This window comes from Geotrypetes seraphini, chromosome 1, assembly GCF_902459505.1.
Source record: "Geotrypetes seraphini chromosome 1, aGeoSer1.1, whole genome shotgun sequence".
Lineage (NCBI taxonomy): Eukaryota > Metazoa > Chordata > Amphibia > Gymnophiona > Dermophiidae > Geotrypetes > Geotrypetes seraphini.
Window position 1 is genome coordinate 85,875,426 of NC_047084.1, and position 25,401 is coordinate 85,900,826.

At 42.8% G+C, this 25,401-nt stretch overlaps 1 protein-coding gene across 2 annotated transcripts; it reads right to left on the reverse strand.

The window, feature by feature from the left end:
* Positions 1-1,428: 1,428 nt before the first annotated feature.
* Positions 1,429-18,876, reverse strand: ELAC1 (elaC ribonuclease Z 1). Of its 2 annotated transcripts, none has more exons than XM_033929227.1 (4): positions 18,736-18,876; positions 14,839-15,008; positions 4,531-4,989; positions 1,429-2,240 (listed from the first exon to the last, which is right to left on the reverse strand). In XM_033929227.1, the coding sequence occupies exons 2-4, from the start codon at positions 14,993-14,995 to the stop codon at positions 1,768-1,770; spliced, it is 1,089 nt and encodes a 362-aa protein (XP_033785118.1). In that variant the 5' UTR covers positions 14,996-15,008; positions 18,736-18,876; the 3' UTR covers positions 1,429-1,767. The 2 variants fall into 2 exon arrangements, with proteins under 2 accessions (XP_033785118.1, XP_033785119.1); XM_033929228.1 differs by having other exon boundaries at positions 14,839-15,013; positions 18,736-18,785.
* Between the last annotated feature and the right edge of the window lie 6,525 nt (positions 18,877-25,401).

Below are 25,401 nucleotides of genomic sequence, written 5' to 3' on the forward strand. Positions count from 1 at the left end.
CGCTTTGCCCGATCACTATCCAGAGGCTCTAGAGGGGATTTTTTCACAAAGGAGCCATCTGTGATCCCGCAGCACTGGAGGTACCAGAAGAGGCTAAGCCAAGGTTCCCACCCCTCCCTCACATGCCCTGCAACACGTGGCGTACAGATGTTCCTCAGCCGACTATGCAGCACAAATCTAGCATGAAATAGGGATATCACCGCCTGAAGGACAGCTGGAGACTTTTAAACAAAAATTAGGAAATCCAAGATGGCCACTGCAGCAGCGTGTTTGTGCCAAAAACGGCCTGGGAAAACCAAAGGTCAAAAGATTCTGGGAAAGAGTTTTTGGAGGCAGGGGACCCTATGTCCAGCCTCAGAAATGCTTTAAACATGCAATTTTAGGACCCCCCCCCCCCCATTTTCCCATAGGCTACAATAGCCTTACTCATTGTCCATCTGTGCTGGTGGTAGCCTGCTTCAGCTGTCAAAGGAGCTGGAATCTGGAAAAGACTGCCTCAGTCAGCCAAATCAAGTCCATGTGCTGTGATCTTCAGGCTGCCAGTTGGAGCAAAGACACACTGAGACCTCAATCCCCATGGATTCATGCAACAAGGGGGAAGGAAAACGCAGCCAGCACTCGCCAAAGCCCGACAAGACCACCATGTGGAGGCTAAACTAGACTGCACTCAAGGACCTGACAAATCAGGTTGCAAGCCTGCTACCCGGGGAACGGACCCCGAGCTCCAACAAGTGCAACCTGAGGGTTTCCTTGTTAGCTGCAGACTTCTTTCCTCCTCCCAGGCAGAGCTGGCCCAGGGTCACTGGGAACCTCTTGAGCACCAAAAAACCTCCGGATTCAGAGAAACACCCCAAAATAAGAAAAACTAATTTATCAAAGTAGATCAGAACATCTTCTCAACTTGCTTGCAGAAGGAAAAACTGAAGGGGGCAGAGCTGAAGAATGTAAATTTAATTCTTCTGCATACAACTTGCGATTTGGGGGATATTACCTATAGTCAGGACTCCTAGACACATTGAACCAGAACAATCCATTTGGGCAGAATGGTTTTGCTGACTAAAGAAAAGAAAATTATCAGAGAAGGCATAATTTTTCCTTTGTACATAATAGTGGGGTGGAATCTGTAGCAGCCTGTGTTGAGACAATGGCACAAGGCCAGAAGGTACAGCACTCACTCTCCTGGATCAGCCCCTCTCCCAACCATTCATCAAACATCTCAGGGGAGGGCCTGATGGAGCCGAATCACTTAGGCCCTACATGCACTCTCTTAAGACAGGAATGTGTCACAGAGGAGAGATCACTTCTGGAACTGAAAAAATTATGTAAGAAATTTCATGAGTAAAAGACACTTGATCTCAATGCTCAGAACACCAATTAATGAAAATTAAACCCAAATATTGAATGAATTGAGAAACTGTTGAGAAACAAAAAGTTGTAATTCTGTTTTTATTTATTTCAGACTCGATCCTTTATTATCCACTTAGCCCAATTGCTGCAGTACAAATTCATGTCCATAAGCCAAAGAGCAGAGCACCCTCTGGAATGTACTGTGTGTTCACCTACTGGCTATGCTTAGCACATCACTGTTTGACAATAACAAATTCCCATTCCTGGGCTGTGTTTACTGTTTCCACAGCATCTTCTGTCAGCCTAATGCACAGAAGAAATACTACAGCAATCAATGCCAGGTCCTATGCAAGATAACATGCAGTGCTGTAACTAGGCTGCGTTTGAAGCAAGACCTAACTTGCTAGCAGATTAACAAGATCATCTTGTTTGCTTTTTCATTGGTATTTCAATTGTCATAAAATCTTCTGCTAAAATCAGTTCTTGCTGATCAAGTACAGCTTCTGCCTGTCCTTTTAATTCTGTGACATCATCATCCCCTTCTCCAGCTAGACCAGCTGGCTTGTATCTCTGACTGAAGTGTGTCAAAACCAACTTCTTAACATTGCATAATTTTGCAAATTTCGCTGCTATCGTAGGGGTGCTGTGGCCATACTCAGTGGCCTTTAGAGTCTGGGTGTCATCTAGTGTTGCTTCATGAATGAAGAGATCAGCTTCTAAGCATAGTCTTATTCCTCCATTTCCCACAGGACCAGAGCAGTCACCTAGAATGCACACTTTTCTTCCAGGGATAGGATCTCCCAAAACATCTGAAGGAGAAACTGTTATTCCATTTTGCAGAACAATGCTCTCTCCATTTTTCAGTTTACTACATAAAGGTCCAGGTTCAATACCTAGAGTAATAAAAGGCAAGAAAATTAGTATTCATATGTAAATGATAGGTTAGTTTATCTGACAGTATGGCCAAAGCAGAAAACATTAATACTTGGGATCTAGCTAGGTACTTGGGACCTGGGTTGGCCACTGTTGGAAACAGGATACTGGGCTTGATGGACCTTCGGTCTGTCCCAGTATGGCAATTCTTATGTTCTTATGTGAGTCAAGTATAGAATAATCAAGCCATTGTGACATCACTGATGAGGCTGGTTCTTAGACATTGGTGGAATGAGGCATTATGACATCACAAGCTCAGCTCTGGAATGTTGCTACTCTTTGGGTTTCTGCCTGGTACTTGGGACCTGGGTTGGCCACTGTTGGAAACAGGATACTGGGCTTAATGGACCTTCAGTCTGTCCCAGTATGGCAATTCATATGTTATATTAATATAGGTTTAACACTGCTTAACTACAGGTTTCACTGGCTGAGCAATGCAGAAAAGGGTTTCAGCATGGATATTAACTTGTACGGAAACTCTTACCACACACTGTATTAAAATGCATGATAATGTGGTCATTATGGATTCTGTAGCCAGGCAGGTAAAAAAAAAAAAAAAAAAATTTACCTGGGCATTGTGAATAGAAAACTTTTTACCAGGTCTAGGGCAGCGTAAATGGGCTGGTTGAGAGGAATGGATGTCTAGCACCACCCTCTCTCTACAAAGCACTCAACCCCAGATTGCAATACTCCCTTCTCCTGCTATTTACAGAGCCCCACCCCCCTCTCTCACACACACACACACACTTCAAAAAATGTTGTCGGTGTCTAGTGGCACCCACCCCATGAACATAATTGCCATATCGAGACAGACCAAAAGTCTATCAAGCCCAGAATCCTGTTTCCAACAGTGGCCAACCAAGGTCCCAAGTACCTAGCTAGATCCCATATAGTAAAACAGATTTTATGCTGATTATCCTAGGATTAAGCAGTGGATTTCCCCCAAGCCATCTCAATAATGGTCTATGGACTTCTCTTTTAGGAAATTATCCAAACCTTTTTTAAACCCTGCTAAGCTAACCGATCCCTTATCTAACCCCCCGACCCCCGACCCAATACCTTAAGTGAGGCAGGAGTGATGCCCAGTCACTGCTGTCTCTAGCACCTTTGTCTTCAAAACAGCAGTGCCCTGCCCCACGCGGTGCATCCCAGGATACATCATTATTTTGATCAGTAAACCTGCTGGTAATAGTTGCAAAACCAAATCACTCAACATAGAATAGTTCAAAAACCTAACTAGAGCAAAAAAGTACAAAGATGTTTACAGAGAAAGTCAAAGAAAATATTATTCGTAAGTGTTTTGGGGTCATTATTTGTGATAAAACAGAGATAGGTACAAGTAGGGAGAGCCACACTAGCAGATAAAGGCTTCTGGAATATCATCGATTGGCATCAAGCATAGTCATGTCTCCCAACTGCTTCTTTTCAGGAAATGTAACAGGGCCAAAACTTTACACCAGGAAAAAAAACACTTGCACTGTGAACTAGTTTGTAGTATGCAGTCCTCAAAAAGGCATTACCTCTAACTTTCAAAATTAAATTGTGTCAAGAGCCAAGGAATACAATAAATAGGCCTGTTCAACATGAAAAGCAGCTAAAAAAATGTAAACAGTGTCTTATTTGGCACTCTTACCCCTAGTGGTAGTAATGCGAGATCAACTTTAGAGGTCGCTATTTATTGTATTTATTTCTTTAATTTGTTTTCTATATCCTTCTCCCCAACGAGCTCAGAACGGGTTACTAAGGTCCCCATCACCTCTGTACTCCTGGGGCAAATCGGGGGGGGGGGGAGGTGATGGGGACAGGCCAACACTTTTCTATGGGAAGGGTAGTATTTTGAAAGGAGTAGGTCTTAGGGCAACTTTAAATATGTAAAGCCTGCATCAGGTTGGGGATGGGGGTGGGGGAGTGGGGGGGTGTCAGGTTCAGTTCATGAAGCCACCAGGGTGTTTGACAACTTTCCCTGATGGGAGATGATTTGGAGGACCCTCTAATTCTTCAGAACAAGTACAACTCTTTTCACTTTTTTTTTTTACATTAATGAGCTGTTTTGCATGATTTTGCGTCGCAGCAGTTAATACAAAACTTACCTAACTTTCATGTTGCATGAAAGTTTATAAGCATACATAAAGTGGGCTTTGCAAAAGTGCACTTTGCAGGGAAAAAATAGCCCAAACACCTGTGTTTTGGCTCATGTGAGAACACAAACACCTTCTTCCCTTTGAAAATAAATGAAAAGAATTCAATTACCAAATCCCTTCAGCCTCTGCACATCAAGTTTGCCAGGACGCGGGCTCTCTTCTACTACGAACCCAAATGAAGGTATGCGGTGAAAGAGCTGGAACGCTTTCACAGCGACATCTTCGTTCTGAAACAGCAAGTAGGACTCGTCTGTAGGATCCAAATGAACAGTCCTTCCTTGCACCTCCTTACAGTCAACATCTTTAGCAGACAAGTCCTTAAATTCCTCTGCAGGGCACTGATCAGGTGTGGGCACCAATTCATGAACAACATAGGGGAAAAGCAGCTGTGAGTGAGAAATTTCCAAACTTCTCCAAACAAAGTCCCGTAATCCAACTGGCCCATAGATTTCAACGGGCTGCTTAACAGTAGTAGGACAACTCTGAAGGCTCACTGTGCACAGCAAGCCAGGAAGTCCAAATAAATGATCCCCGTGCAGATGGCTTATGAAGATCTTAGTAATTCTACCTATGAATCAAAATATGCAAAGAATTACCATTGGTGATAAACACAGAACAATTATTATATACAAACTCAATACTCTGGATAGAATGAAACGTTTCAAGGAATGCTTTATTTACAGCCAAGTTGCTTTAGAAAAAATGTATACTTATTATTACATTCCTCCCAAAAAACTTGAATCTGCCCAGGAGATGGACCATCTGACCACACCAGAGGTAAACTTGACTGAATTTTTAGAAGATACACAGGATGTGATTCAGAGTCGGTCCACCCTGGTAATAACATGCTTGAGTGAGATGGATAAAATGTTGATAATGAGACTTTACTTTAAAAATAGGTTAATGAAATTTTGTGGGGATTTGGTTAGGATTTTTCCAGATGTATCCAGGACCACTCAAATGAGGAGGAAGGAATTTCTGAAATTGAAGGATAGAGTTTTGGCCCTGGATGCATCTTTCTATCTGAAATTTCCTTGTAAATGTCTAGTTAAATTACAGGATGTTGAGTACGCTTTTTGGGATCCTATACAATTACAACAATTTTTGGTTGCAAGAAAACAAAAATGAGAGATGAGATTTGTTTCATTTAACTGAGAATATGAGGAGAAATTAGAATTAACAATATCCTATTTTTTTTTTATTTTTTTTTTTAATCTTTATTCCTTTTTATTTCTTTCAACAAGTGTACAATATTATTACAATTAATTCACATAACTCACTTGACATTCTTAAACAATATTATTATACATGTTTTAATACCCCCATCCACCTCCCATCCCTTCCCATATCAACAAAATATTTCATCCAAACTTATACATACTTGTACATCCCTCTTTCATAATACAATTAATCTTACATTAAATCTGTCCCTCCCCCCACCCTTTCTTCCTCAAACTCTTTATTTATTTTATTATACAAAGTAATGCACAACAATATATATCTCATCATAGTACATATATCCCCTTATATTTCATAACAACATATTTCCAATAAATTTACCCTCTTTCCTTTTCTATTCATACCTATATACCATGTTTCTTATATCCATTAATCAGTTGAAATATATCGCTAGCTAACTAAATTATCCTATCCCCCCCACCCCACCCCATTTCTATAAATTATCCCCTAAGGAAAAAGAATAAATCTTAATCATTATAATAATCAATTAATGGCCTCCACACCTCTTGAAACCTTTTAAAATACCCCCTTTGTATTGCAAGAAATCTTTCCATCTTGTACATATGACAAACTGAGTTCCACCAGAAACTACAATTCAGTCTAGAACAGTCTTTCCAATTAGTTGTTATTTGCTGAATTCCCACACCAGTAAGAATCATCAATAATTTATTGTTTGCTGCAGATATTTGGCATTTGGCCCTCATACACATTCCAAAAACCACTGTGTCATAGGATAATGCCACATGACTCTCCATCAATATGTTGACTTGATCCCAGATTGATATCCAAAATGCCTGAATACGTGGACAATAAAATAAAAGATGGTCTAAAGTTCCAACTTCAATTTTACAATGCCAGCATCTATTAGACTTAGAGCAATCTAATTTTTGTAATCTAGTAGGGGTCCAGAATGCTCTATGCAACAAAAAGAACCATGTTTGCCTAATAGATGCTGACATCGTACCTTTAATTCTCCAAGACCAAATATGTGGCCATTGAGATGCATTAATCTGATGCTTAATCTCAATGCTCCAAATATCTCTTAATCCATTTTTAGGCTTCTTATTCAAATAATTAGATATAATTTTATACCACTTTGCGGCCTGATGACCCAGAAAATCTGCCTGGAAACATAAGAATTCTAAGCTGTAATGATCATTTAAAGATTTCCATTCAGGGAACCCCACCTGAATAGCCTGCTTCAATTGCAACCACTTAAAACTTTGTTTTTTATTCAGACCATATTTATGTTGCAATTGTGAAAATTCAAGCATCTTACCATTATCAATTACTTCCGTTAATGATCTTATACCTGCTTTAATCCAATCTTTCCAGACAACCTTAAACCCGCCTATTTGTATCTTGGAGTTTACCCAAATAGTCTGTTGTTTCGATTTTAAAATATTTTAAAATATCCTATTTTAAGGAATGATTCAAGGTTCTCTAGTTTGAATCGAGAATTATTGTCCTTTATTTTCCTGAATTTATTTGATAGAAATAGCATTATGTGTTCCCTATTAATGTGGGCTTAAAAGGTATTATGTTTGTATAGTTTGATTATGTATTGATTTATTTACTTGTTTTCCTTTTTTCCTTTGGAATTATTGGATATTGTAAATGTATTCAAAATTTATTAAAAAAAGAAAGAAAAAACGTATACAATCCAGAGTTTAAAATAATTTTATATTCAAATAGTTTTTATTATAAAATTAGTAAAGCACACCAGTACAAACAGCGTAGGTTTTTTGGTATGAAACAGAACAACTATCAACCGTCCGCCCCCCCTCCCCCCCCCCATATCCCTTCCCACCCCAGGAATCCAGTACTACAACAAAAATGGAGAGCAAGAGTCAAACTTAGAGGTTCAATAATCTGCTGCGGGCATGCGGAGTGAGATCCTGCCAGAAACATTCCCAGGTCAGACTGAATCTACGACCAAGGCCACGATCCAGGGCTCCCACCATTCTGCGTTCCAGTGTCGCATGGGTTATCATCAGGGATCGCCACTGTGCATAAGATGGGGGATCACGGGACAGCCAGTTCGTAAGTATTGCTTTTTTCCCCATCAAAATCGCTCTAGTGAGGAAAGCTGACATGCCTTTGGGTTTAGGCGTGGCTATATTGTAAAATCCGAATAGTGCTCTTGGTTGTGGAAGCCATCGCCTCCCCCATAGCGTCGTAATGTAGTGCCCCAAATATCTCCAAAACTGTAAAATTTTAGGGCAAGTCCAGAGCATATGGCCTAAAGAAGCGTGATCCTGATCACATTTCGGGCAGGAGTGAGATGCTGTAATCCCCATCCGAGCTGCTCGTTCCGGCGGGATGTAGAGTCGCAAGACTATCTTCAATTGCATTTCCCAATGCGTAATGTTAGGAGAGACCTTCTGAATATTTTTCAAAACCCGCTGCAACTGCTGGTCTGTTAAAGTGCATTGTAAGTCCTCTGCCCATGTTGTCGCCAAGATGGCCAAATTAGTGCCCGATTGACAGTCCCGGACTCCCACAATGTGAAAACGAAGCGGAACCCTCTGTTGTGCAGAAAGACTGAAAAGTTCCGAGAGGGCCTCCCGGGTAGCTTCAGTTAGGTGTTCCCCAGGTAGAGACTGAGCATAATGTCGGATTTGATAATAAGCAAAAAAGTCAGTTGGCTGTAGATCAAATGTCTGACGTAATTCCGCAAAGGTGGCTATTCTCCCCTCCTCCAGAAACAGATGGAAAAGATATTGTAATCCCAGCCTGCTCCACCTCTGGAAGGATGTATTTTGCAGTCCAGGCAGAAAGGCTCCATTGCCCTGGATGGGTAAATAGCAGGAAACCTCAGAAGACAACTTTGCTGTTTTACATACCCACTTCCATGTGCGCCGCGCCGGCGCAAATATCGGGTAGGGAGACACCAAAGGACGGATCTGTGGGTCCGCTACATGCAAGAAATAGCTTACATGGTACGGAGCCAACAAAGATAATTCCAAGGGAGTCGCAGAGAAATCTGATGTCCCCCTAAACCAATCATTGAGATGTCGCATCTGGCATGCCAATGCGTACCAACGGACATTCAATAAACCAAAGCCCCCTCGTTCCCTGGGTAAGCACATCCTAGAAAATTGCATACGGGGACGTTTACCCCCCCACAAGAAACATTGTAAGCCTTTAATTAAACGTGCATTATGAGTATAGGAGAGGAGGATTGGTAACACCTGAAAACGATATAACCACTTGGGAAAGAGCACCATGTTAAAAAGAGCCACCCGTCCCGCTACTGAGAGTGGGAAAGAGGACCAATTTTGTAAATATTGTAAGGTGTCCTGCAGGAGGGGATTAATGTTATTGTCATAAAGAGTTTTGAGGTCTCTGGGAATCCATATTCCCAAATAGCGAATCGACGTTGTCGCCCATGCAAAAGGAAACTCTCCCATCCATGTCTGCTGTAGAGCCGCCGGGCTAGCTAGAGCTATAGATTTCTGATAATTCAAAGTAAAGCCCGAGTAGAATCTAAATTCCCTTAACGCCTGCAGCAGATGCGCAATAGAATGCGTGGGGTTAGTCAGTGTAAATAATAAATCATCTGCAAAAGCTAGCACTTTAATAGTGCATTTCCCAAAGTTCACTCCCACTATATCAGGGTCCAGAGTCACTGTCCGGAGAAAGGGCTCCAGGTATAGCAAAAAGAGGAGGGGAGACAAAGGGCACCCCTGTCGGGTACCCCTTTCAATTAAAATAGGGGCTGTAATGAGCTCATTAACAAGCAATCTCGCCCTCGGTGTCGAGTACAATGTGCGTATCGCTCTGGCGTACCAACCTGTCATCCCCATATAGTCCAACACCTCAAATAAATAATCCCAATTTACTTGATCGAAAGCTTGGGCTGCGTCTAAACTAAGCAGCAACATCTGTGTATTATGGGATTGTGTATGGGCCAGTGATAATATGGCCTTTCGAACATTATGCACCGCCTGTCTGCCTTTCACAAAACCTACCTGAGCCGGTGCAATAATGTTTGGGAGAAGAGTAGCTAGTCTATCGGCTAATATTTTAGAAAGAATTTTAATGTCCACATTTAAAAGAGAAATAGGACGATAGGACTCGGGAGCAACGCTCTCTTTTCCTGGTTTCAATATCAGAGTGATTAAGGCCTCATTTGCTTCAGCGGGAAAGTGTTCATCCTGTATTGTCTGAGAATAGTATTCCCGCAAATGGGGACCTAATTGAACCGATAAAATCTTATAAAATTCTGCCGTGAAGCCGTCCGGCCCTGGAGCAGTAAAATTCCGTTGGCGTTGGATTGCATTTTGCAATTCTTTCGGGGTAATGGGTGTATTAAGATATTCTATGTCTGGGTCAGAGAGTGGCAACAATCCAGAATCTGCTATATAATCCCTAATAAGGGAAACTGTTCCCGAGTCCTGGCGTCTATAAATCTTCTGAAAGTGAGAATGGAAAGTTTGGGCAATGTGAGCAGTAGAATGTTGTAGACATCCCTTATCGTCCCTCAATCCCAACACGTATCGATGTCCTCTGGCCTGTGCAGTCAGCCGTGCCAACAATTTCCCAGCCCGATTACCGTAACGATGGTAACGATATTTTTGATATAGAAGCATTTTGACTGTTCACTCATGTATATATGAATTAAGAGTCGCTTCCACCGATATTAAGCGTTCCCTATTAGTTCGGGTCGGGTATTGTGTATATTGACGTTTAGCGGATGTTAGTTCCTTCTCTAAGTTAAGGATACCTTTAGACAAACGACGGTTTCGCGCTACAACATAAGCTATACAATCTCCTCGGAGCACTACCTTAGCGGTGCTCCAAAACAACGTCGGATTGTCACAATGCGTACCATTAAATTCAAGAAAATCTTCCCACTTAGATGTTAAATAAGTTTTGAAATGGTCATCTGAAAATAAATAACTAGGAAAACGCCAGCGTACTGGTCCCCGCAAACTAAAACCCACATTCACATCGATCCAAATCAACGCATGATCCGAGATCACAGTCGGGCCTATCATTGCCGCATCTACATTCAGAAAGGCCCTGCTCGTAGTAAGGACATAGTCTATTCTAGATTGGGTATTGTGTGCCCTGGATCGATGAGTGTAATCCCTTTCTGTGGTGTGTAAAAGTCTCCAAGGGTCTACTAGATCTAAAGTGGCACAGAGATAGGGAATACCCCTAGTGTGGGACACGCTGGTGTTCGGTCCTGGCGTAGATCGGTCCCAATTTGGGTCTAAGACTTGATTGAAATCTCCGGCTACGTAGACTGGTTCCCCCACACGCTCTAATAACATTGCTGTAATACTCTCAAAGAAAGAATGATCATATTGGTTAGGTGCATACACATTCAAGAGAAAAAAGGAATAAGTTCCTACTGTCAAATGTAACAGTACATATCTACCCTGTGGATCAGTTACAAGCACTCTGGCAGTATAGGGTAAAGTCTTACGAATTAATATTGCTACCCCCGCCCGTTTTTGAGGGGAAGAGGCTGCAAAGACTGCAGCCACCCAGGACCTCTTCAACTTCTGATGTTCTACGTCCGTCAGGCGGGTTTCCTGCAAACATGCAATATCTACATTATGTCTTTTGAGCTGAGTTAGAATTTTGGTACGTTTAATAGGGGATGTAATGCCCGATACGTTCCATGACATTAGGCGCAGAGAATTAGCTATGACCTTTGAAGATGGACAATATTAGCGAAAGAATAACAGTGTATTGAAACCAACCACCCCAGGCTCCCAGCCACACCCAGGGTAGCCATGTGTTACTGAGGACCTGTCGAAGTATCTGCAATACCACATGCCCGCCCACTGCAGAATTCCAACTCTCCTGCCTCCAAAATTGTCTTACATACCTCCAACATAGCAAAGGACTCCCCCCCATATCCCCCCCTCCCACCCCACCCACTCCCCCCTGTCGACCCCCCTCTCGCATCAGTAGGCAGTCACAACTAAAGGTCCACCCCAAGGCGGTCCTAAAGGTGTGAGAGATCACAAACTAATGCCACTCCAGGCCCCGAACCACCCACAGAGCAAAAACATTAGGTCCATAAGAAACCCAGTAACAATTCAACGGATAGTGGACAGCAAAATGAAGTACTCAATCCTGTGAAGTACACAATACTGTGACCACTTGAATGCAGTTCTGAACAAACCCAACCCATATCAACAAGTATGAACAGAAGAAAGAGAGAGTCCCGAGCTTCCTGCATTCGGGAATCTAAGCATCCCAAAAATTTCCAAACCATAGTGCAACAAGCAGAATGCTGTGAGTGCGTCCATGAGTAGACAGTCAGGTAAGGTCCGCCTGAGAGAGCACTTGAGTATTCATAAAAGTGGCTGCCTCCACAGCTGAATCAAAGACTTGCCATTGACCCTGATGCTGTATACGTAAGGTAGCTGGGTATAAGAAGAGAAAACGGATTTTCTTTTCTGCCAGGGATGAACAAAGCGGGTAAAATAGCTTCCTGCGCTCGGTCAGGGCCACGGAGTAGTCTTGAAAAATGCGCACCTCCGAATCTTCAAACTTAAGGTCCTCACGAAGTTGTTTATATTTTCGCAGTATTTCAACTTTGTGATTATAGTTCAAGACTTTTGCTATGACCATGCGAGGCCGCGCCTCCCGCGCCTGCTCCCTTCCAAGTCGATGCACCCGCTCCAACCGTATCGGGCCCAGGCTCTCCCGTAAAGCAAAAGTATTTGTCAGCCATACCTCCAGGACCTGTAGCAGGTTAGGTCCAGTCACTGTCTCCGGGATGCCTAAAAAGCGCAAATTGGACCTGCGGGAGCGATTTTCCAAATCCTCCAGTCTCTCTGCTTGCTTTTTTGTTAGTGCCTGCAGCTCCTGCAAAGTAGTGTCATGGGTGCTCTGTGTATCTTCCAAATCAGAGACCCGGGTCTCTAAGACAGTTGTTCTGCGGGTAGTCTCAGTTAGTAGGTTTTCTAAGTTGGACAGTTGATCAGAAAGCCGGTCCAGACCGGGTTGCATCGCCGCCGTTACCGCCGTTGTTAAAGCCGCCAGCGCCTCCGGCGCTATTTGGTGGATGGCTGAAGTTGGGGCCGGCGCCATTTTGTCCACGCTAAGCTGCGGGCGATCGCGGTCTTTTTTGGTGGTGCGAGTGGCCATCGGCGACGCAGGGGAGGACAAGAACCTGTCCATGCGCACCCCACACCCCGCGCGATCACTCGTCGTCCTCCGCCGCGTCCCCGGGGATCGGTAACGGGGCTGTTCGTGGTTCGGGGCCCGGGAGCTCAGGCAGCCGTCGTCTGCCCGCGCTCAGTGCATCACGTGATCCCTTAAAATAATTTTAAAACAAATGCCACAAATGATATCTGTCATTATTGTATGTCAACATTTTAGTAAATTCACCTTCAGCAGCACAGAAGTTCCAAGAACGGTAAATACTACTACTACTCCGACATATGTTGGCATATATTTGCCATCATACAACCTTTCCCCAAGTTAATATAAATTTAAAACTTCTCAAAATCATTTTGTTTTCTTCCGGGCCTCAGTGACACCACTTAAACGCTCAACAAAGCTCATAGCGGTGAGCTTTATGTGTCCACTCGTCACTGGCCCTAAACATTCTTAATCATTCACTATTTTTAAATATTATTTATTTCAAACTTTTAAATAGGTTAAGTAATTGACTTATCTTATAAAGTGCTTCACCGTACCAAGGAAAGATTAGGTTCTTACCTCGGCAATCTTTTTTCTAATGGACAGACATTTTATTCCTGAACCTTTGGGTAGTCAACCCCTTTTCACGAGAATTCTTGTAGAGAGCCTCATTGCAATTCTTTTGTTCCCATCCCTTTGGTCGGTCCTTCAATTTCTCAGTTCGTACCAAAGCAGACAGCCCTGCAGACGAAATAGAATAGGGAGGGGTATGATGATGCTCTCCAAGAAATATGTCTGATCTGCTCATATCATTAACAAATAACATATGAATCAAAAACTTGACCATTTGCAATACATAATAAGGTGAAAACAAACAAGTCGCCAACCTGAACACAACCTGCACTAAGAGTGTGGGGGATTCTACAGATATCCCCTAAGTTCTTCAGCATGGCAGTCGCATCCTCTATATTGTTAAGACTGGATAAAGGAAAGAAACAAGATGTCCAGATTCCTTGGTACATCTGAGGCAATAAGCAGACAAATGAACATCTGACAGGGAGGGCTTAAGGAATAAAGTGTCTGTCTGCTAGAAAGAAGATTCCTTCTAGTATGACAGACACTTTATTCCGGAATCTTTGGGATGTATCAAAGCAGTGCCCAGAGTCTAGGATGGTGTAGAGGAGCCTGCTGACAGTACAGATGATTCAAATGCGGAGTCCATTTTGGCTGCTACGTCTACCCTGTAAAACTTTGTGAACAAATGCATTTAATTGAAAAATAAACACAAGCAGAAAAGATAGGCTCCTACCTACTTGCTTGTAGAGAGACAACTGAGGAACTGGAGGACAGCTCAAAGGAATGGGAGGCAGAGCAAAAGAATGCCAATGAGGCTCTCTACAAGAATTCTTGCGGGAAGGAGTTGACTACCCAAAGGTTCAGGAAAAAAGTGTGCGTCACACTAGAAAGTTAAAATACCTTCTGTACCTGAATGTAACTCACCTTGGAAAACGTTGTGAGGTAAACGCTTAAATAAAATAAATATCTCAGATCCAGTGTGACTGGAATTAGCACGCATGGTGCAAATAAAACACTGCTGTGCTGCCAAGCTTGCATGCAACTTAGAAGTGAAAGTGCCAGCAGAACTGACATGTGGGCTGTTTCATTTCCTTTACTCTCTAGGAATAATAGGTCTCTCACTTTTATACACATACCTAATCAAGTCTTTATTTATTTGATTTATTAGATTCTTTTATACACTGCCTTTCTGTGGTAAAATTGAAGTAGTTCTGGCAATTCTCTGTCCCTAGTGGACTCACAATCTGTTTTTTTGTACCTGGAACAATGGAAGGTTTAAAGCGACTGGCCCAGGGTCACAAGGAGCCACAATGGGAATTGAACCAGATTTCCTGGGTTCTAAGCCCACCGCACTAACCATTGGGCTACTCCAAGTTCCACTTACAGATATCTTAACAAAGACACCATAAAGAGACAATGATTATTCAATTCCCCCAGATGACCATTTGAGAAGAAAGGAAGAAAGAAAGAAACATTAATGTGTACTTACCTGCTCTGAGGTGGCTTTTCATGAACTGTGTCTGTGTGCCCTCACCACAGTCAAATAGCCAGCATTCTCCTTCACGCCTGAGGACCATGGCTGAGGCACCCCGGGTTGGAGATGGGTATGCTGAGCCTGTTCCCAGAAAAGTCACATCCATGGACATTGTGTCCAAATGGCTGTTCTTGCAAAAAAACAACAAAAAAAACAACAAAAAAACAAAAACCAACCACACAAAAGTTAATAGATTAATAGCCCAACTATGGTTCAAAATAACTTTATCATATTGTTTGTGAACAATTTTCAGATCAAAAACTATCAAGTAGACCCTCTAGACTTTGGAAACTCCCTGATTAAGAAAATTCGCTCTCTTCATAAACAGACTACTCTGGTGTTCATTGTTTTTCCCCACTAGCACTCCCTGACAAGTTTCATATAATAAAGGGAATGTCCCCCACCAGTTGTTTTTCAGACTTTTCTTCAATGACCCCTTTCTTTCATTAGGAAAAACTGTTGACTTTGGTAAATGGTGCATCGCCTTTAGCAGACGGTATTGTGTGCAAATTGATTAAGGACTGCTAGTCATCGTGTTCCCAAATTTGCCTAGGGATTCTGAATTCTAGTTTGCCAGAAGGCTCATTTCATGATGCTTGGAAACGTTCTATGATTCATCCTTTACTAAAGGAGGCAAACCTAGAAAGGTTAGCTTTAGCTATTTATAGGCCTCTCTCAAACCTGCCATTTATAGCCAAGATACTAGAAAAGGCAGTGGCACAACAAATCTCCTGCCAATCAGGGTTTCATTTGTCTATAGCACAGAAACACTGTTTATGAAATAATCAAATGAGAAAATTTGTCAAACAGAAAATAATAGGGATTTTTTGATGATATGACTTAGCAGCACATTTGACACTATATATCAGTATAGATCAGTGGCTCCCAACCCTATCTTAGGGGACCACCAGCCAGTCAGGTTTTCAGGATAGTCCTAATAAATATGCATGGAGCAAATTTTGCATGTCTGTCACCTCTATTATATGCAAAACTCTGTCATGCATATTTATTAGGACTATTCTGCAAACCTGACTGGTGTTGCTGAAGGAAAGTATAGTGAAATTCCTAGAATCAAATGGGTTACAAGATCTGAGACAAAATGACTTTACTAAAGGTAAATATTGCCAAACGAATCTGATTAAATTCTTTGACTGGGTAACCAGAGAATTAGATCGAGGAAGTGCGATAGAAATAATTTACTTAGATTTCAGCAAAGTTTGACAGTTCCTCATAGGAGGCTCTTGAACAAACTTGACCAGCAGAAATTACAACCCAAAGTGGTGAATTGGATTAGAAACTGGTTGACGGACAGAGGGTGGTAGTTAGTGGAATTCGCTCGGAGGAAGGAAAGGTGAGTAGTGGAATGCCACAAGGATTGGTGTTGGGGCCGATTCTGTTCAATATATTTGTGAGCAACATTGCTGAAGGCTTATGAGGTAAGGTTTGCCTCTTTACAGATGGTACCAAGATTTGTAACAGAGTGGACCCCCTAGAAGGCGTGGAAAATATGAAAAAGGATCTGCAAATATTAGAGCAATGGTCAAATGTTTGGTAAATAAAATTCAATGAAAAGAAGTACAGAGTGATGCACTTAGGGAATAGAAATCCAGGGGAACCGTATGTGCTGAGAGGTGAGAGACTGATATGCACGGGTGGGGAGAGGGACTTTGGGCTGATAGTGTCTGAGGATCTGAAGGTGATGAAACAGTGTGACAAGGCAATGGCTGTAGCCAGAAGGATTCTGGGAAGTACAGAAAGAGGCAGAACCAGCAGAAGGAGGTGTTGATGCCCCTGTACAGGTCATTGGTGAGGTCGTACCTGGAGTACTGTGTTCAGATTTGGAGTCTATATCTGGCTGAGGATGTAGAACAATGAAGCAGTCCAGAGAAAAGTGACAAAAATGGTATGGGGCTTGCGACAAAGATGTACATGAAGAGATTGGAAGATCTGAATATGTATAATCTAGAGGAGAGGAAGGACAGGGGTATGTAGATGCCTTCCTCTGATGCTATGTATAAGGGAGATGTTTAAAGAAGAATTTGAACTATGAATAATGCTCTGGATTCATTAACTATTGATGATATGTAATCCTACTGTAGTTCCCTGCCATTTTTAGTGGGTTAAATGTGTGTACTGAAAGTATTGTTATATGCTGCTCTTTGAATCATTGTGAATGTTTTTTGCTGTAAACCGCTTAGTTATAGATGGTTAAGAAATTTTAGAAATAAATAAATACTTGAAAGGTATTAATATAGAAACAAATCTTTTCTAGAGAAAGGAAAATGGTAAAACTAGAGGGTATGAATTGAAGTTGCAAGGTGGAAGATTTAGGAGTAATGTTAGGAAATTCTTTTTCATGGAGAGGGTGGTAGATGCCTGGAATGCCCTCCCGAGAGAGGTTGTGAAGATGAAAACTGTGACAGAATTTAAAAAAGCGTGAGATGAACAAAGAGGTTCTCTAATTAGAAAATGGTATAAAACAAACTAAGGCCTGTACAGGGCAATCCTGCATGGTCTGTGTCCCATATATGGTGATTTGGTTTAGGATGAGCTGGGGAGGGCTTTGATAGAAGCTCCAATGACAAAATAGTTAGGATAGACTGGGGTGGGCTTCAATGACAACTCGCGACCTTTGAATTACAGGGTTCTAAGTGACAATTTTCAGTATTTTTAACTCCGATGACTTACGGGTTCTATCTGACATGTAGATGTTACAACACTCATGAGGATTTATTGCAACTTAACCGTTCCTTCATTTCATATGAAATGACATGGTTCTATATACAGAAAATAGTCTATGCATGGGATTACAAGGTTCTAACTGCGAGAATGACTTTCAGTACAGTTAGAACCATGTACTTCTAAGGTCGCAAACTGCAGCAGAGGGAACCTAAAGACAGTACTGGGTGGACTTCTATGGTCAATTGCCCAGAAATATTAAAGAAAAGACAATTTAACCATAACCATGAATGTTTAATGAGCATGACTATTTGGCAGACTGGATGGACCATTCAGGTCTTTATCTGCTGTCATCTACTATGTTACTATGAATAGAAAACCTATGTAACATAACATAATAAATGAAATTCCCTGCTGTTATTTGGTCTGTTTGTCTGTCTTGTATAGATTCTAACCACTGTCAAGCAAGGACTCTCTTTTATGTGTTTGTGTACAGAGTTGCAAATATCTAGTAGTGTTACAGAAAAAATGAAGTAGGAAGAAGAGAATTTTTAAAAAATTAGCTTACAACATTTCTGGTAATAGCTCAAGGTAACAGAAGTAAGGCGAGTTATAATCAGGTACAGAAGATGGAATAATACAGGTAAATAACTAAACATACTGGTAAATAACTAAACATATAAGGCTGAGTATACTTCAAGCATCCTAATGAATGGAATCATGTACTTGGATTAACATTACTACTACTATGGTACTATTTATAATTTCTGCAGCGCTGTACATTCAACAAGGAACAGATGGTCCCTGCTCAGAAGAGCTTACAATCTAATTTGGACAAACAGGACATTTAGGGGAGTTGGGGGGAGTTTCTTGCACAGAATGACAGGATGGACATTTATGTATGAACTATGTACTTGGATCCATCATCCTTAGCACATACAGTACTCCACATCTTAATAAACAATTAGGGTTTTCTTCCTTCTGTGCAAAATTTCAAGCAACTGCTTGACAAGAAACCCCCCCCCCCTTACAGTGTCTGCAGGCTCTATTTCAAAGAACTAAATTCCATTTGAGCATTTACATAACCTTTCCCGATCTCCTTTAATTTAAAAGAGCTGTTTATTTGCCACTTTCAATAAAGGAACTAAAGTATACTGTATAAAATTAACTAACCAATTCTGCTTCTGCCTGGTATTCGGTAGGCTGTGTTTTCCAAGCCTCGTTCTCAAGCTTAAATAGCTTCTTTCAAAGCATTCCAAGCCTCATCCTCACCTTCCAATAGCTTCGTTTGACGCATTTAAAGCCTCATTTTCACGTTTCAATAGCTTCTTTCAATGTATTTCAAGCCTTAGTCTCACGTTCCAATAGCCTCTTTCAAAGAATTCCAAGCCTCATTCTCATGTTCCAATAGCCTCTTTCAAAGAATTTCAAGCCTCATTCTCATGTTCCAATAGTCTATGTCTAACTGTTCCTAGTCTCAGTCTCTCTCACTTTCACACATACTCGTTGTATTTCAAAAGTCTCACTCTAGTTCTCCAATAGTTTCTCTCATTGTGCTTCAAACCCTTATTTTGGTATCACCATTTTTATGTGCGTTAGGCTGCTCTGCATAACACAATGATCTGAGCAAGATACTTCAGAGACAGAGGTTGGAGGCTCCTTCTTGTCACCTGCCCATACTACCCCTTTTGTTTCACCTTCCCCATCCACCTCCTCCTGAGACTATTACTAAAATACTTTGATGTTTCACTTACATATATTGGCAGTTGGCACCCTTAGTTTATTTCTGATTTGAAGAAGGGTTACCTTTGAAAGCTAATCAAACAATGCACCAAGGCCCCCTTCTTGTACAATCCCACTCTATTCCTGGGCAAGTGGGGGTATATGCATCCCATGTCGTGAGACAGCTTGTAGGAAGCCTCATTGCATAATTTTTCAGACCCTCCCCTCTTACCTAGGGTCTCCAGTTGCTTTCCTACAAGCCAGACAATAGGAGCTAAAGCTGATATGTGCCTTCTTGAAAACTGGCTTTGACAGCCTCGCAGTACCTGGAGGTCCTGGCGTCCATGGTTGTGACCACAAATGTGGTCCTCTGGGCAAGGGCCCACCTGCGCCCATTGCAGGATGCACTTATTTCCTGCTGGAGTCCACAGAGGGATCTGTTACATGCCTGGCTTCCTTGGACGGCGGAGGTCTTCCCAGGGTCTTCCCCTCCAGGTCCCCACCTGGATAATCCTGACGATAGATGCAAGCCTGTAGGGCTAGGGGGCTCTTTGCTTGGATAGTCCAGTTCAGGGTCAGTGGTCCCCATTTGAGAGGAAGTGGCCAATCGCCTGGAGCTTCAGGCGATTCGTTTGGCTCTCCTGCACTGTGTTTTTTATGGAATCAGGTGACACACATCTTCTCGGACAATGCCACAGCGGCCTATGTCAATAGGGGCTGCCCAATTCCGGTCCTCGAGATCTACTGGTAGGCTAGGTTTTCAGGATATTCACAATGAACATGTATGAGAGAGATTTGCCTGCATTGCCTTCTTGGTATGCAAATCTCTCATGCATAGTCATTGTGGATATCCTGAAAACCTGGCCTGCCAGCAGATCTCAAGGACTGGAATTGGGCAGCCCTGGTTCGTTTCTGCGCCTGAAGCCCAGCTCCTCTTTCGCTAGGCGGAAAGCCACCTCTTCACGATTTCTGCGGCACACATAGCTGGAGTGGACAACGTACAGGCAAATTGTCTCATCTGTCAGACTCTGGATCCAAAAGGATTGGTCCCTGTCCCAAAAAGGCTTCAGCCTCATAGAGGAACAATGGATCATCCGACATTCTACCTCATGGTGTCAGTGGCCAACAAAAAGGGAGATTGGTTCTTTAGCCAGGAAGTGAGAGCTTGGACGCCCTAGTGCAGCCCTGGCCACAGGAGGGTCTTCTTTATGTTTTCCCTCCGTGGCTTATGATAGGCCGTCAACTAAGACAGATCAAGGCACCCGACTTGCCGAGGTGACCATGGTATGCTGACCTGGTTTGCTTACAACTGGAGCAGGGGCTCAGGCTTCCCTGTCATCCTCATCTCTTTACACAGAACTTGATTGCGCTGCAGGATCCGGACCACTTTGGTCCTACAGCCTGGCTCTCAAGTGTGCAGTCTTAGTCTGCAGAGGCTACTCTTTGGGAGTGATAGCTACTCTCTTATGCAGCAAAAAGACATCAACTGTGGCAGCCTATACGAAGGCTTGGAGATGTTATCAATCTTAGTGCGTCCAGAAGAACGAGGATCCAACCTTATCGTCAGTTTCACTGATTCTCATGTTTCTTCAGGATGGACTGGAAAAGGATCTGGCCATTATTTCTCTGAGGATTCAGATTACCAATCTTTCTTGTTTTGGTCCTAAGCCTCTGAGAGGCTCTTTGGCCAATCATCCGGACATTCTCTGGTTTCTTAGGGACGCATTGCGGCTTCATCCCCTGCTGCAACAACCCTGTCCAACTTGGAATCTCAATCTAGTTCTCTGATCGCTGGCTCATAAGCCTCTGGAGCAGGCATCCTTAATGGATCTCATCGTTAAGACAGTTTTCCTGGAGGCTATAACTTCAGTCCACAGGGCTTCTCAGATTCACGCTTTATCATGCAGAGATCCCTTTCTTCAGATTATGGATTCCTGCGGGTTTCTGTGCACTGGAAGGAGCACGTTGGGTCAGGGGAGGGGCACAATTTTGGGACAAAGGCCGGAAGGGGGCATGAACTCGACAAAGAACAGAGGGAGAAAGGGAGCACGAACTTGGGACATAGGAGGGAGGGAATAGAGGGAGAATTGTTGGGCACAAGTGTGTGAGTGAGAGGGAAAGAGATAGTGCACACAGAGAAAGGAAGAAAGAGGAACATTGGGCATGGAGAGGATTGCAGTAGAGATACATGGGGGAGAGCAGTATGAGAGTGAGAAATGTTGGATATGGTGGTGGAGAGGAACAGAGGGACAGATTGAAGGGGAGGAATATTGGACATAGTGACAGAGAGATGGGGCATGGTGCTGGAGAGGGGGACAGGAGTAATGGGGCTGGTGGGCAGTGGTGAAAAATGCTGCACATAATCTGGGGGATGAGAGAGGGAGAAATGTTGCCAATAGGGGTGGAGGAGAGAGATAGAAAAGTTGGACTCATGGAGAGACAGAGAGAGATGTTGGTTGGGGAAGGGAATGAGGGCCGGAGGAAAGAAAGCATGCAGGAGGCAGAAAGAAATATTGGATGCACAGTCAGAAGGAAGTGCAACCAGAGACTCATGAAATCACCAGACAACAAAGGTAGGAAAAAATTATTTTATTTTCAAGTTAGTCAGTTTTGAGAATTTAAATCTGCTGTCTATGTTTTGCACTATATTTTCTATAGTTGTTACTGAGGTGACATTGCATATTTTAAAGTCATCTACTTTGACCTCTTTGGAAAAAAACAAACAAATATAAATGATAATTAACATTTTCTCTGCAGTGTGCTTTGTGTTTTTTTAAATTTTGTGGTTACCATTATGTATTAATAAGATTATATTGTGTGTATATGAAAAATGAATGGAAGAAATTGCATTACAATTAGTACTATTATGGGGTTGGGGTCTGGGCAGAGCTTGGGCTTGGTGTTCTCTGTGGACAGCGGTTTGCAAGTGATGAAGATGTCAAGGAAGCTGTGAAGTACTAGATAGTGTGCAATCCAACAGAAGACTTGGCCAAGCAGGGGCAACAGGAGAAACAATTGCAAGAGCTCTTGTCTATAGCCACGCCTGGAGTAATATGGCCAGCCCTTCACTTTCAAGTTTATATCTTCAACTGTAAAAACGAGGCATCTTGGTGTTCACTGCTGAGACCATCAGATCCAAAAACCGCAGAACAGATTAGAAATACTTCTGAACAAATTGCTTGCAGAAAATTACCTGAGGGGGCAGAAGCAGCTCACTGGGACGGAGGCAGAGTTGAAAACATGATTGACAATTTTCTGCAAGCAACTTGCGAATTGGGATATAGAACCCTATTGTTTCAGGACCATTATACACACTGCACTAGAATTGGGTTTAATATTTCTACAATACCTGGAGAAAGTGAATACTACACTTTATACACTTTATAAAATTATCCTTATCAAATTCATCAGATAACATGGTATAGTTTGAATAACTGCTAAGTTACCCAGTTCCAGTAGGAAGAATCTTGGGCAGTCTGGGCAGTCCTGGTTTACAACTCACAATCCAGAGCAACGTGCTGTTTGTAACTTCTGACACTACCCCATTGAAATCAATACAATGCTCCCCCGGTCATTTGCGGTATTTTCCGACCGCAAATGACCAGGCAAGAGAGGGCAGCTGAAGTGCCGGCGAGTGAAGGAGATCACTCGCGGTATGCTTTGACCGCCTCTTCCTGCACTAAAGTCGGGCCTCAGCAATCAGGAAATGCTTTGATACACCACTCCTGATTGGTGAGGCCCAACTTTAGTGCAGAAGAGGCGGTTGGAGCATACTGCGAGTGATTTCCTTCACTCACCAGCATTCCAGATGCCCTCTCCTGTCTCCCCCGCTAAAAACCATATTCATGGTTTTTCAACATTCGCGGGGGTTCCTGGAACGAAACCCCCATGAATATCGGGGGAGTACTGTACTGTAAGTCCTATAATACAATACAATAGAGCTATTACAAATCTAGGACTGGCCTAAAATCTTTTTCTTAGAACCAGGTAACTTGGCAGCTCTGCTTTTAGTGGCCCTTAAAAAATTGACCCCTTTATGCCTACTGTGACAGGATAAAAATTTTAAAAAAAGAGGTATTCCTTCATCTATGGTAAAAGGCCCAGCGTTAAGTTTCCACAGTTATGAAACTCGCCGGTGTAGTGGGAACACTTAGTAACTACACTACCCAGGTAATGGTCCTGACAGTCATATAACCTGCAGGAATAAAGACACTAGCTGAAAAAACCCATTAAGGTAGTAGTTCAATTTCTCTTAGAGGCGATGAGAGATATAACTGGGAAAAGCTGAAAGAGTGACTATTTGGAGTTTCCCTTTGGGTTCAAGAACTCTGAGAAGAAGGTAACTGAGAATTATGTGAAAGAATCTTGCAGGTCAGATGAGATGGAAGAGAGAAAGTATACTGAAGTGCATGCAGGTTAGATAAATGAGTTCCTGATATGAACATGATGCAAAAAAGAGCAGGATTTCCTGATATATGAGCAGGAAGAGCTCTGTATTAGAAGCTGGAAAAAGGAGAGAAGAAAGAAGGGTTCAAAGTGTCCTACGTAGTTTTGTCTTGTTCTCTTTTCCCGTTAACTATTTAAAAACAAAACAGATTAACTATCATCAGCCAATAAAAGCTTTGGCATACTATCATAACCAACACTGGCTGGATGCAACCTTATCTAGGTGAGTGAGAAAAGAGCTTGGAGAGATAGTGGCAATAAATATAGGCAACAAAGTTATTTATGGCCTCTGAACTCCAACAATGGTTTTTTAAAAAATTTCAATAAATCTCATCTAAAATTATTATACCATAAAAAAGCAAAACCAAAAATATATCTGGTTGTGTGAAGTCAAAGCAGGACTTCTCGGTGTCACTGTTACAGCAGGGGATAAAAGCACATAACTTTTCAACACAATAACTTTAGCTGCATCAGCAGGGCACCTCCACTCCAAAACTGCAGATTTATTAGCCCTAAGATACAGAGTTTGTCTGCCTTCTCTGACTGGCTCCCCATTCCCTTCCACTGCCTCTCAAATATGGGGAAATATGGGCTGCCCCATGTGGTGTCTGTCTGGAAGGACAGAACAGATTTCCTGAAGAATTGTCCTCCCTCACAGGCCCTGCCTGGGGCAGCCCACATATGCCTTCAGATCAAGGACCCCTTCCTCACTGCCAGCTTTCCAGAGCTTCCCAGGAATGCAGCAGCAGGTAGAAGCTACCGTGTTTCCCCAAAATAAGTCAGTGTTCAAAAAAACACACTAGGTCTTATTTTCATGTACAATGATCATCTCTCCCTTCCTCTCCTCCACCCAATTCTTCCTCTTTCCTTTCTCTCCACCACATGTGCATCTTCCCTCCCCTCTCTCCTATCCCCTTGGGCCTTCCCTCTGCAGCATCTTTCTATCCTTCCCTCCCTCCCATCCCCACCCAATGAAGCATAACCTTTGCACAGCATCTTTCTATCCCTCCCTTCAGCCCCCCCATGCAGCATAACCTTTGCACAGCATCTTTCTACCCCTCCCTCCCATCCCCCCCACAGCTGAACCGGTTCATAGACAACGGCGCGAAAGACAAAAGCATGCGCCGACAATTGAGCGCAGCGCATGCCGCCGCGCCACTCTAAATTACAGTTTTTAGGGGCTCCGACGGGGGGTTTTGTTGGGGAACCCCCCCAGTTTACTTAATAGACATCGCGCCGGCGTTATGTAACCCTCCATATTTTACTGTAAACTTCACTTTTTCCCTAAAAACTGGGAAAAAGTGAAGTTTTCAGTAAAATGTGGGGGGTTACAACCCCCCACAACGCGGCGCGATGTCTATTAAGTAAAGTGGGGGCTAAAAACAGTAATTTAGAGCGCTGCGCTCAATTGTCTGGGCGCGCCTTTGTCCCGGCGCGCTTTTGACCTGAAACCCAGCTGAACCCCCACTGACCCTCCCATCCAAACCCTGCTGCTGACATAGTGGATATACCTCCCTTCAAACGGCAGCACTCTAAACAGGCTGCTTCATGGCCTTTTCCTGCCAGGTCCTTTTGTGTTCCGTGTTGCTGATGACATTGTCAGAGATGCGGCAGAGGAAATGCCCCGGCAGGAGAAGGCTGCGAAGCAGTCTGTTTAGAGTGCTGGTGTTT

Coding starts and splice junctions, on each gene's coding strand:
- ELAC1 (XM_033929227.1), bottom strand. CDS start 14,995: ATGTCCATGGATGTGACTTTTCTGGGAACAGGCTCAGCATACCCATCT. Junction 4,990..14,838: donor GAAAAGCCACCTCAGAGCAG/GTAAGTACACAT, acceptor TTTGATTCATAG/GTAGAATTACTAAGATCTTC. Junction 2,241..4,530: donor GCAGAGGCTGAAGGGATTTG/GTAATTGAATTC, acceptor TTATTACTCTAG/GTATTGAACCTGGACCTTTA.